Raw genomic sequence first — 12,920 nt, forward strand, 5'->3', positions numbered from 1 at the left:
AACTAAAAGTTTTGTTCAAAGTTGAGACCAGGTCTTGGGCTACTTATAAATCTATTCAGAATGTCGATTCGCTGGCGACGCTGCGGTTATGTACAGGAAGACTACTCAATGGTATATGAGTACCGTGTATGATAAGGCGTTCTTATTATTTGTCACATTTATCAAGTATCAAACGCATAGCTATCTCTATATTTGATGTTTGTTTAGTATTATTGGGTAGGCCGAGCACTCTCTCTTCGCAGCCAGGGGCTAATTTGCGGGGCTGAATCGCAAGGGTTTGTATGTAGCGACTGCCATTCGGCGCGCAGGAGACCTCAATACGGCAATTGCCCATGTGCGGCCATAAGACCGTAAGTTTTTGTATTCGATTTCGAAGGTATATTCTGATATACATTTTGAGTTGTTTTATACTTAACGTTAGCGTTTTCTATAAGAGGACTATATGTAGAAAATCACAGTCGATACTGTACGGATTACATGTCATACAAAATGTCTAATGATTGTGTTTATTCACATTGTGTTGAACATACAAAGGAAATAAACGTTACCTGCATGTCGGCTTAGTCAAACACAGCTAAGCTATCTTGTGCCCTGTAATACTGACTTGTACCTAAGTTTAACGACATGAACGATGTTTGCCTTAGGTTAGGGCCTTCACCTACATGTAGTTAAAAGCACCTTACTACATGTAATAAAGTAGGCTGACCAAATATTCCGCAGGCATTGCTCAAGACAAAACGGACTCGGTTACCTGCACATGTCCAGAAATTTGCTAGACGTCGCTGCGCGTTACCGTTTGGCCTATCGCTCATTCGCGTATATTCAGACAAACATGTTTGTTTGTGGTGGGCACATTTATAAGTACTATAGCAAGCGCTCTCCAGCTCAACATTGTAGGAGGAGACCAAACATATATTGAAATACAAATAAACAAACAAACACATACTATACATGTACCAAATACCATAATCGTACAGATGCTGATTTCACCAATCCTCCCCGCCACACAAATGTAGCACCCACTCATGATTCATAACGAAATTGCATATATATATCCGTCCCCCAATAGGAAGGGGGAGGGGCACCGATTGACCTTACTGTCCAAGCGTTGCCCTTGACGCTGTGAGTGCGGAGTCGTCACACATGCCGTATGGGCGGAGGTGGTACACCAGGTAGTCCAGCACGTACATATGGTCCCACGGGACGTAGTGGAAACTGATTGAATAGTCCGAACAGCACGACAAACCCTAGCGGGGAAGAGAAACACTACACACATTGCAGTTAATTTTGCACACTCCAAGATTTCATAACAAGCACTGAAACAAGATCTCGTAACCATACTTCCTCAGATTTCAATCTTTCAATCTCAGATTTCAAAAATGCTCCTCCGCCAGAAAGTCAAAAGGCTATACTTGATAACCGTGCAAAGAAAACGGCTGCTGGGGAATCCAAAAGCCTAAGTCTTCCCTTCTGAATAACGTAATGATGATGATAGACATATATTCGGTAACGCAGCATTTGATATTGATTGATCTAATCAGAGATATATACATGTTGCGGTCAGTTTACCTTGGAGACGTTGTAGAAGCTGTATCTGTAATACCACTCGGGGAACGCGCCTTGCAGGTGGGCACTGACGTCGAACGGGTGGAACCGCTCCCTCCCGAGATGGTCACGTGAGTCCATGGCCCTCACCCCAACGTTCTGCATACACTTCCCTAACTCTGCGTCCTCAGCGCCGCCTGGCGGGGCACGCAAATAGTGCAATAAGCCTGGTCATGGTTCCAACTGCATATGCGCAGCGAGATGCATCATGGGTAATATGTCAAAGGTGAAGGCCCAACTTGTAAATAGTTCTTGTCTGTGCCATGCTTAATACATTTCAAGTCGTGTTTTGCTATTTTGTCTCAGGGCCTTCACCTAGTACCTTTGATATATTGCCCACAAAGCATCTCCCTTCGCATACGCAGTCAGAGTCATGAACAGCCTTATTATCAACGTTAAGTTCAAGTAGAGAATTGATTTACTTGAAGTTTTCTCGAACTTCCTACCATCATATTCAAAGTTTAAAGTCTTGAATCTACATGAAAGTTCTATTGGGATCTACATTGATAGGTACATATAATCATGTACATAAGATAAAAGCTTTCGAAATATGAAAGGTGAATGGTGAATAGGTGCATCGATGATATCAATTATATTAAATTGTGAAATTACACTGTAAAATACAATTTTACCTTCGCCCTCCTTGCACTTTCCTTGAACATTCAACCCTTGTACGAATCTTTTAACCCCCTCTCGGCTGATGACGTACCCCGCTCCGCCGCTCATGTACCCTTGCTTCACGATTGTTTTGAACCTGAAGCCGAAATACATCGCAGCATCCGGGGTATAGTCGGACAGCATGAAACGGAGGTTCTCCATGATGACGTAGGTGTCGTCATCAGCTTTCAGGAACCAATCAGCGTCCTGCAGGTAGTGCGCATGTATGTGACGTAGCGAGGCTTTCGCCTTTCCCCACAAGAAATCCCGACCTTCTCCCGACTCTATCACGACAGTTGGCAGTCGACTGTCCGGTTTTGTACTGAAGAATAGAAGTTTGTTGCACCTTTTCCCCCACGTGGCTTTCACGTGCCTTGCCTTGGAGAGATGGTTCTTAGGTGACGTCAGTACCCAGCATACAACGCGAATCTTGTGCACCAGTTGTTGGGCTACTCCTGCCTGACGTATGTTCGCGTGGTGTCTTTCTATGATCCTTTTATCTGCGTCCGTCCAATCACCTATTGTACAAATAAATCATGTTCAGTTGATTGGCTAGTTGAATTTATGTCATCCCTTTATTGACCCACGTTATATGGAAGATTCGTCATCTGTCATACTGAAAGTGTTCTTTTCAACAAGCCGACATTGAAATAGGGTTACCAACGTCGTTCATTGCTTAGCATACACAGGTAAATAAACAAATAAATACTGCAGAATTGATGTAACACAATCAATATATATATATATGTATAACTGTAGAAGAGAACAAAATCTTATTGAAATTTCCCCGAGTTAATTCCTTTTCTAATTCTATTCATCATCAGATACTGCATGCGGTATTATTATATACATGTATATTGTATATTGCAATTGTTCAATTCTATACCTTCCAAATCAGAGACATCGTAAACTTTATTCGCGTAATTGATAAATTACAAAAATGTTAAAAGTCGAAATTGAATCTGCGCCACATCATTATGGTCCTACATGTATAAGCACAATAGTAGCGAATGGCTTACCATAGGTTCCTTCAAATTCCTGCTGCGAGCGGACAAACCGGTCAGATGATGTCATCCCTCTCTTCATCCCTCGCCTTCCCTGAAAATCAGACGACACATAGACGGGCAGCCCGCCTGACGTAAACTGCCGTGTGGAGGTTCGGTACGTGTCGACATGCCCCGTTAGAACCGAGAGAAAATACCCGAACGTAACACCGAGGGAGACGTACCACACACGGCGGAGAAAATCCTTAGCCATCCCGAGTGATTCCTCGTCACAGTACGCTCTTGGAACACAATGGTCGTAAACGTTACAATGCGGTTGTCTTATCAAATTTACGATAAAAGCGGAGAACCAAACCGCAGACAATAGCTAACCGTCACAACAATGATAAGATGTTCAATAACACTGATTGCGCGTGTGTTGAGTTGCGTGCAGGAATTGATACCGTTAAACGGCTAATTTACGGGACCATATTTTAGTCTTTGTATATTTCCCCCCGTTGAAATATAGCCTAATGTCAAGTTCGCTGTAAACCGACAAAAATGTCATTAATTCCGTATATTTTCGTCATTTGATCACCTTAGATTATACCAATAATAATTAAGGTGCTTAGAAATATCGTTAACGGCGGTTGAAGTATTAGAATAAAGCCGTAGGATGCCTAGACCTTTGCCGATAGTCTAAAGACTAATGCTATGATCGAAAGCGTGACAAAGCCAGCTGTTGTTATAAGGCGTTATTATTGTCACAAGGTATTATACGACCGAGTAATATGCATCGGTAACATGGCACCGCAGCGTCAATCAAAACGATGTAAATCAGAAAGATGGTCAATAAAAGCTAGGGGAATTGTCAGATGTATCGTAAGATTGATGGCATCTGTCACTTTGTATTGACTAAGACCATTATTGTTCTTAGATAAAGACACAATGTGCAGATATTGGTGGAGATTATCAATTAGTTATGCTTCGCTCACAATTGGAAAAAGGGGCACCACCGAGCGAGTAGTTTATTACGGGCTGTTTTTTTATTATTTCGCTTTAGGCTGTGCGTGGCTCTGCGGCTACCGGGCTATTTTGGGACACTTGGTGTTAAAAATCAACCCGGGACCCGGTACGAAATAAATGTAAGCTGATAATGAGAACACCGAGAGGTATCCCCCCCCCCCCCCGGTATCCGGCACTCCATGGATAAAATTTTTGATCCGGGGCCCGGCTACACCCCCTACGGGCCCCGGAGCAAATGTGACAGAAGCATAAGTTGGTAAGGCACTGTAGGAAGCGTGCGCCTTGTGTTGAGTACGTCGCTCAACACAGGTTATTGAATTCGCCCTGATTCTCAATTCTGTTTCTCGGGGCCATTGTAACAAAGGCCATCACGAAGCAAATGGCCCAAGTGACTAAAATTTATGACTGTTATACTTAAGACAACGAAAGCACTAAGAAGTACACGAAGGTCTGTCGTATGTCATTGTTCGAATGGTGGTTTAATAATGCTCTTTGACAGTATTGTCTGTGGCAGCGATGAAACATCGATCGCTATAGGAACATGATTTTTTTTTCACTCTGAACGAATAATGCAACTTGACACTAATTTGTAGTGTCATAGAATTATCTTTTGCGTATTTTCCGGTAAAGGTTAATCATATATCGTATTTCAAAATGTAGTTACATCCACGTGCATTTTGCAGCGTTAACTAGTGTTTGTGATAAATCATTTAGAATGCTAGGATCAGTATCAAGTTACCATTGCCTGACAATGTGTTTTACAATACATCAAGATCAAAGGCTTAACTTACACCGTAATAAATAAAATCGATAACTTATCACTGAAATTACACCTTACAGTTGTCCATTTTACATTTTTACCCTGCACAAAGAACTTTGTCTCTAAGACTATTATGCAACGTCACAAAGCGTGTGAGCGCTATGATTTAATTGACACACACGTCGCCACCGTAATGCATCTATTCCGGGCTTAATACTGCTCAGGTCCCAGTTGGAAAAGGGGCCCCGCCGGGTAGTTTACGGGCTATTTTCTTTTTTTGCACTTTCGGGCGTGGCCCCTATGAAGCCCCGTACCGTGGGACACCCTGCGACTGCTGGGCTATTTTTGGGCCCGACCGGCCGGGACCCCGAATTATTTTAACTCAACGTGGGACACCCTGCGACTGCTGTGCTATTTTTGGGCCCGGCCGGCCGGGACCCCGAATTATTTTAACTCAACGCGGGACACCCTGCGACGGCTGGGCTATTTTGGGGCCCGGTCGGCCGTGACCCCGAATTATCTTAACTCAACGCGGAACCCAGTTACAAATAGACACCGTGAGCTAATCGTCCGAGCACCGGGAGATATTCTTTGCATCCAAGCCATGCAGGTATACCCAAGGATGCAACCGCTAGCTCCACAAATGTATCGACTTCGCGAATGAGATAATGAAGGAAAAATTCCAACAATGTAATGTAAGAAATCCAAGTATGTGTAACACTAGGGCTATTGAATACTGAGTAATCGTAAGCTGTGTTGTCTTTCCCACTGTGTCACTTATAAAGAATCTTGACTCAAACAGGTTTCTCTTCTGCGGTGCTACTTTCTGGTTTCTCTTTTGTGGTGCTACTTTCTGGTTTCTCTTCTACGGTGCTACTTTCTGGTTTCTCTTCTGCGGTGCTACTTTCTGGTTTCTCTTTTGTGGTGCTACTTTCTGGTTTCTCTTCTACGGTGCTACATTCTGGTTTCTCTTCTGTGGTGCTACTTTCTGGTTTCTCTTCTGTGGTACTACTTTCTGGAGTAGATTGCAGTAGTTGCTGGTTTCCGTTAGTAGAGGACGGAACGCTGTTGTTCTCTATTGGGATAACTACAGCATAGCTCTCCCGACGACGGTCCGGCGTGCCTGGTAGAGTCGGAGTAGTGTACATACCATTATGATCGCTAGGGGGCGTTTGCAAACGGTATCTGGTTGCCTGAAGGGTCGGTTCGCGTTCCAGGCCGCCATCACTGTCCAACTCCTCTTTTCTAACATATGCGCGGAACATCTCAGCCCACGCAGTAATCACTGGAGCTTCCGTGTCCGTAGCATCCGTTGGTTGAACGCTTGAGGACTTTTTCCACTTGACGTATAGAAACGAACCAATCAGAACTGCCAATATTAAAACTCCCAGTGAGACACCCACTGTCCCCCCAGTGCTAAGCACATCGTCTTGAGTTGAGCGTAGAATGCTTGGGTCGTCGGTTGTATCGATTAGATGTGACACGTTGGTTACAGAAACAGACGACGGTGTTTCTACCGAAGTTTGATCTGCTGGTGTGTTCGTGTTTTTGATATCGGTGGAAGTCGACGTCAAATGCCCTCTGTCACCGGCAGTTGTCCCTTGGGAAAGTGTTGTAAACTCTCCATCCGTTGTAACTTCTAAAAGAGTTGTTTGAGCCACGCTGGCTGTCGTAGGTTGTGCTGTACTTTGACTTGTAGTGGCTGTTGTTAGAGAGGTCGTTTTTGGCCGGGATGTGGTTTTAGCAGCTGTGCTAGTTGTAACAGAAGACGTTGTTTCAACAGTCGTCTTTTCTTCGGTTGCAAGAGTTGTATTATGAATGGTAGTTCGCTGGGTTGTAATTTGGGCTGTAGTTGGTTCATCTAAGGTGGTTGTGCTTTGACTTGTAGTGTCAGTTGTACTGGCCAGGGTTGTTGGCGAGGACGTTGTTACCGTTGGTTGTGCTGCACTAGAGAGTGTTGCAGGTTGTGTTGTACTTTGACCTATTGTCTCTGTTGTTAGGAGTGATGTAGTTTTACTCGTTGCGTCAGATATACTAAAAGTAGAGCCTTGTTGTGTTGTGCTTGCATCAGTTGTCCTCGTTGTAACCACGTGGTAAGTAGACGTGCTCGAAACATCTTCAGTTGAATGCTCAGTGCTCGGATTGGATGATGTAACATCAACAGTTGTTGTAGGAGCGGATGACGTCATGCCAGCTGTCGGATTGGATGATGTAAGATCAACCGTTGTTGTAGGAGCGGATGACGTCATGCCAGCTGTCGGATTTGATGATGTAAGATCAACAGTTGTTGTAGGAGCGGATGACGTCATGCCAGCTGTCGGATTGGATGATGTAAGATCAACCGTTGTTGTAGGAGCGGATGACGTCATGCCAGCTGTCGGATTGGATGATGTAAGATCAACAGTTGTTGTAGGAGCGGATGACGTCATGCCAGCTGTCGGACTGCTTTCGATGCCTTTAAAGGTGGTGTGTTCAACTGGTTGAATCTCGTAAGTGGGTTCCGTTGTTGGAGGTTCTACAGATGAAGTGCCCAGTTCTGATGTAGCAATATAAACAACAGTGGACATCGGGCTAGTAGTAAAAAAAACCGGAGCGGAAGTCTCAGTTTCTGGGACCGACTCTGTGGGTATAGCTGATGTGACCGACGTTTCTGTCGTCTCGGTAGAGGTGGATGGTAGGGTTGCAGATGGTGGCACTGAAGAAATGTCAGTTGAGGAATCTGTAACAATTTCTGTTATCTGTATCATTGTTGTGTCATCATGTTCCTCGGCGGTAGTCGAGGCTACTTGAGTAGTTTGAAGAGTGGTCCAGTCAAATGTTGATGTTTGGACGGTAGGAAGAGCGGTGGAAGTTTCAGAAGTAGAGACCTCAGTAATAAGAGATGTTGTGATCACAGTTGTGTACCCAAGCGTTGAGGCAAAAGTTGTCGGAGCTATGGTCGTCTGCGCATGCGTTGTTGGTGTCTCCGTAGTCGTCACACTTCTGTGTGTAGTCGTCGGTACAGACGTAGTCGGTTGCGGAGTTGTGGTTATGACGTAGTTGTTACATAAGTCGGTCGTGCAGCAATCGTACGTACCTAGAAACAGAAAGAGGTTTTGAAGCGTTTCTGTAATGTTATAAAAGTCACTTTTAGTCTACATAAAACAAACAATGGTACTCAATGGCGCTCTTACTCTATTACGTAAAACTGAAATGCGTTTAATTGCTTTATAAAGGGTCTTTTTTTATTCATTGATATTTTGAGTATTAGGCAAGAAGCACATTGCTTATATAAAGCCTTCTACTCAAAAACATGAATATAAAACAAGGGTAAAAACACAATGTCAATATGTCATATGCATGAAAAAAACTGAAAATTTGAAATGGATAACGACGTTTAAGTTTATGGAATAAGCTTCTTTAAGTAGTTCATACCTGTAAGAGAGGCAGACGACGCACAATCCGCTGCTGTCATACAGGCTCTCTTGACGAGGGTGATCACGGGGTTTGACAGGAAGAAATACTGGAAAAATATCACATGCTCGTTAGATTTGGCGTTTCATATAGTAACTACGATAGCTACGATGCACTGATTAGTATCTATTCTAATGTGCGATCAGTGATTATGACCAGAACCGTGAACATGTTCTAGCTCTAACGTACGGCGACTATTTGTTACCGGGTCCCGGGTTGCTTTTATCTCCGAGTTAAAACATCCAGGGGCCCGGCCGTGTCCACAAATAGCCCGCTAGCCGCAGGGTGTCCCACGGGGCCACGTAGGGGTCACACCCAAAGGTGAAAAAACAGCCCGAAGACTACCCAATTATGACCGTAGCATTAGACAAAAGCATACCTGGCAAGTGTCCTGATCACCCGAACACGTTTCGGTGTCGGTCGGTGTCATACATTCATCGAAGCCGCCGTTACCCTTCAACTCCTGACAGGAGTGACAAGTCAGACCATTGCAGAACTCTGGAAAACATGTACAGACAATTGGTACACAGCTCTTATTCAAGAAGGTTTGCACGGTCTTCAGGTGAACAAAAAGCAGCTTACGAAATCTACAGGCGCCTTTTGATAGATTTGATTTACCAAATGATAAAATTCGAAATCACAAAAGCCAGCAAACTTTTATGTAACCCCTTTTTTTCACAATTTCCTTTATAACTGTATTATTATCGGGATTATCCAATTATGAATTGCTGGTGTTTTGGTAAGATCGTGAAAAAGATCGTAAAAAAGAAACAGTTGTTCACCTAATGCATGTGAAATTATACATTGCTCGACATTTTCATAACAGATGGTAAGAATTCACCAGGTCTTACTTAAATTTCATCCAGTCTTACACACTTGATTAAAAGGTACTACTTCAGTTTAATGTGCTTAATGTGTTTAATGTCCTACTTGTCCTAAGTTTCAATACACATATAAATCATACAAAACTAGAAAAAAGTTACCTGGAAATATAGCAACCATCAGGTAAAATACGACGAGTGTTTGCACACTGACTGAATACCTTTCCAGCCTCATCTAAAAATCAAAACACAAAGAAACGTCACATTTGCTTCTAGAAGCCAACTGTTACATATATAGTATCGTTTGTGTATGATTTCCATGAAAGCGTATACATTAGTAGACGGTTGTGAAATACACAAATGTTAAACTGGTGTGTTACGCCGAAGGGCGGTTCTACCGGACATACAGATACAGATACAACGGTATAGCACGAAACTAACAAATGTTAGATACCAGAGTAAGAGTCATTTGAAGAACGCTATTCAGTTAGTTACGTAACTACACACGTTATGTGCGCTTTTAAGGCATTCTTATTCAACATGGACCTTAGTTTAAGACAGTGTGTATTGTAACGTACAACCACAATGAACGTACCTTGATCAGGACGTACGTGTTTGCTGTTCTCTGTAAAAGACGAGTCGACGAATGTCATGAAAATACACTCACGCAACGTTACTTATGTGTTCCAGACTGTTGAAGACTTTTGAGTAAAAGGTGGAAACCGGTAAATCGTTGTGTCTCATCCGTCATCCTTCTGACGCCCAATCGATTATGTGTTTCAGACTGTTTGGTTGTTTCGGGCACAGGCGCTGTGGAGACTACCGTTACGGCGACGGTAACACCGATGACGTGTGTGCAACCGCATCACCGCTATTGTTTCCTCGCCTTGATATCCATAGTGAAAACAATCGCTTGCCGCGCAGCGACTTAACTTCCGTAGGAACGGATTTGGACACATTTACAGAGCGTTAAGGATACGATCATCGCATAAACCTGGTATTACAGTATCATCCAGGGCTTGTGAGCATGGTGGAAAGTATGTTTTAAGCCAACTGACAACCCCTGAGGCACTCTGGGGACGAGAGTCGCAGGCACAGATTAGGAAGGGTCCCAGGATGCAACAGATCCAGGTAGAGATCAAAAGCTATTGTACAGACAGCTGATGGTAGTAAAGTAAGGAAAAAGGGCTGTGAAGTTGTTGTTTTTTAAATTCAGTAAGTATTGATTGTTACTGTCACAGTGTTTAGTTGTAGTTATACGTTATATCTTGGTGCGGCCGTCCCTCTACAATAACAACATTCTATCTAATCGTTTTTAAGATTTTGAAACCTTATGTAATTAAGCATCCGTGTTTTAGGAAGTTCAATGTTAACGGATTTATGTAACTATAGACGCAATTCATGTGCACATTTTTCAATATATATATATATACATATATATATATATTTATATATATGCCATATGCCTAGATACCTAGAATTTCAACAAGAATAGGGTAACCTTTAGATGTAAATAAACGCTTCACATTTAATGAGGAAACCCAAAGTTTGGGCAACACATCGGCTAAATGTTTGCAAGTACATTTACTTCTCCTGGTACAATTCCGTTGCGCAAAGTTGTCAACTAAGATTTAAGGCTTCTTAGATTTCAAACGTTTATCCACTTCAAAAACATTGTTATGGCTGTGATAACAATAAAAGGCGTCATTGATTGACATGTACTATGTATATTACTTTAGACATCATTGGTCTACATCTTTGTTGGCCCTTATCTATTGTCCAATCAAATCCTTTAATAGCTGTAGCTTTTCTGCCTGCGATGGAAGAGGTGGAAGTGTTCGTTTCAAAAGTGATTTTTCCGCCGGGTCATCACTTCTCAAAACTTCAGAGTCAAAAGTGTGTCTGTTCTGTGACTCTGTTGATGTAGATGGCAGTACTTCCTGGTTTTCATCAGTACCGGATTGAAGATCCTTTTCAGGGATGTCTACAACATGACTCTCTGGTATATCGGGCGTCCCTGGCAACAATGTAGTCATATCTTTATTCTCTCCACCAGCCGGTGTATGGGTACCCGTAGACAATGGAACGCTTTTGTCCTCTTCTGGGACGACTACAACATGAGACTCTGATTGGTCGGGCATTCCTGGAAGCGACGGAGTCATATTTTCGTCTCCGCCAGAGGATGGTTCATGTACCTGGTTAACATCACCGTCTGATTGTGCCCCGTTCGTATGGTTTGTTACGTTTTCAATGTACATCTCAGACCATGCTGTAGGGGTGATCTCCTCAGCTTCAGCCTCTGCAGAATCCGTTGGTTGAACACTCGCGTTTTTCGAAAATTTGTATGCAAATAAACCCATCAAACCTAACAATGTAAAAACCCCTAACATAACCCAACCCACCGTTCCTACAACGGCGTCTTGGGATGATTTTAAAGGGCTAGGATTGCCGGTTGTATTAATCAGGCTTGACGTGGTTATTATTGATATTGTAGAAGGCGTTGCTAGCTCTGCCGATGTTTGTGTGTTTTTCATACGGACAGCGTTGGACGTTGAAGATGCTGTACTGGTCAATGTAGCTGCACTTTTCGTTGCTGGCGCTTCGTACGATGCAGTCATTAAAATGTCCATAGTTCCACCAGAACTAGATTCAAATGATGTGACCTCAACCACTATGGAAGACTGACTAGAGGTCACAGAAATAGAAGGTCCAGTTCTTGTCTCAGAGCTAGAGATGGTGACGTCACTTGTATCCGATGTTGTAGCTTTACTTGTAACACTTGTAGAGTCTAATGACGTTTCCCCTGTGGTCGTCTTGGCGCGTGACGATGCTTCATTTGTAGACCCAGTGACAAACAAAATTTCAGAAGTTCTTTCCAAAGGTTTTGATACAGTTGTATTTCCAGTTGTACTGAAGGGAGTGGTTGGGTGAGTTTTAGCTGTTGGCATTGTCTGGACCGTGCTGTCCCTTTTACTGATCGGTGTACTGAAGATCGGGTTTGGGTTGGGTGTGTTTTGACTTGTCAAGTCAATTGTGCTAGTGGTGGTAGTTGGCTGGGTTGTAGTTTGTGCGGCTATAGTCGGTGTTGTTGCATCTGAGGTATCTGGCTGAGTTGTGCTTTGGCCTGCAGTGTCAGTTGTACTGGCAATGGTTGTTGGCGAGAATGTTGGTACGGTTGTAGTTGTAGTTGTAGTTGTACTGAAAGGAGCGGTTGACTGGGATGTAGCTACAGCAGTTGTCCGTTGAACCGTACTATACAGTGCTGTAGTGGAGGTAGTTGGCTGGGTTGTAGTTTGGGCGTCTGTAGTCGATGTTGTTGCATCTGAGGCGGCTGGGCGAGTTGTGCTTTGACTTGTACTGTAAGCTGTGCTGATTAGGCCTGTTGGCGAGAATGTTGGCATGGCTGTAGTTGTAGTTGTAGTTGCAGTTGTACTGACAGGAGTGGTTGACTGAGTTGTACCTACAGGAGTTGTTTGAGTCTTACTAGTTGGACTTCCACCTGTACTCCCTGTTGTACTCTTCGGTGTACTGAAGAGTGTCATTTGCTGTGTTGTCCATTGACTAGTCACGTCAGTGGTACGAGAGGAAGTATTTGGGTCGTTTTTACTTGTAGCA

General features: G+C 43.3%; 3 protein-coding genes across 3 annotated transcripts; all 3 read right to left on the reverse strand.

The window, feature by feature from the left end:
- Positions 1 to 473: 473 nt before the first annotated feature.
- Positions 474 to 3,747, reverse strand: LOC136421199 (glycoprotein-N-acetylgalactosamine 3-beta-galactosyltransferase 1-like). The gene is made up of 4 exons (XM_066408379.1): positions 3,282 to 3,747; positions 2,238 to 2,780; positions 1,570 to 1,742; positions 474 to 1,247 (listed from the first exon to the last, which is right to left on the reverse strand). Exons 1-4 carry the CDS (start codon positions 3,517 to 3,519, stop codon positions 1,095 to 1,097), a joined length of 1,107 nt encoding a protein of 368 aa, XP_066264476.1. The 5' UTR covers positions 3,520 to 3,747; the 3' UTR covers positions 474 to 1,094.
- A 1,007-nt stretch (positions 3,748 to 4,754) lies between these two features.
- On the reverse strand, positions 4,755 to 9,958 carry LOC136421082 (uncharacterized). Its single transcript, XM_066408229.1, has 4 exons — positions 9,901 to 9,958; positions 8,864 to 8,982; positions 8,446 to 8,533; positions 4,755 to 8,107 (listed from the first exon to the last, which is right to left on the reverse strand). The coding sequence occupies exons 1-4, from the start codon at positions 9,956 to 9,958 to the stop codon at positions 5,826 to 5,828; spliced, it is 2,547 nt and encodes an 848-aa protein (XP_066264326.1). The 3' UTR covers positions 4,755 to 5,825.
- Positions 9,959 to 10,898: 940 nt separating this feature from the next.
- LOC136421093 (uncharacterized) lies at positions 10,899 to 12,873 on the reverse strand. The gene has a single exon (XM_066408241.1). The coding sequence runs from the start codon at positions 12,845 to 12,847 to the stop codon at positions 11,078 to 11,080; it is 1,770 nt and encodes a 589-aa protein (XP_066264338.1). The 5' UTR covers positions 12,848 to 12,873; the 3' UTR covers positions 10,899 to 11,077.
- Between the last annotated feature and the right edge of the window lie 47 nt (positions 12,874 to 12,920).

Source organism: Branchiostoma lanceolatum, chromosome 15 (assembly GCF_035083965.1).
Source record: "Branchiostoma lanceolatum isolate klBraLanc5 chromosome 15, klBraLanc5.hap2, whole genome shotgun sequence".
Taxonomy (NCBI): Eukaryota; Metazoa; Chordata; class Leptocardii; order Amphioxiformes; family Branchiostomatidae; genus Branchiostoma; species Branchiostoma lanceolatum.

Coding starts and splice junctions, on each gene's coding strand:
- LOC136421199 (XM_066408379.1), bottom strand. CDS start 3,519: ATGGCTAAGGATTTTCTCCGCCGTGTGTGGTACGTCTCCCTCGGTGTT. Junction 1,743..2,237: donor AAAGTGCAAGGAGGGCGAAG/GTAAAATTGTAT, acceptor GTGCCCCGCCAG/GCGGCGCTGAGGACGCAGAG. Junction 1,248..1,569: donor GCTTCTACAACGTCTCCAAG/GTAAACTGACCG, acceptor CTTCCCCGCTAG/GGTTTGTCGTGCTGTTCGGA.
- LOC136421082 (XM_066408229.1), bottom strand. CDS start 9,958: ATGACATTCGTCGACTCGTCTTTTACAGAGAACAGCAAACACGTACGT. Junction 8,534..8,863: donor GTGATCAGGACACTTGCCAG/GTATGCTTTTGT, acceptor ATATTTTTCCAG/TATTTCTTCCTGTCAAACCC. Junction 8,108..8,445: donor GTCGTCTGCCTCTCTTACAG/GTATGAACTACT, acceptor TTCTGTTTCTAG/GTACGTACGATTGCTGCACG.
- LOC136421093 (XM_066408241.1), bottom strand. CDS start 12,847: ATGACACTCTTCAGTACACCGAAGAGTACAACAGGGAGTACAGGTGGA.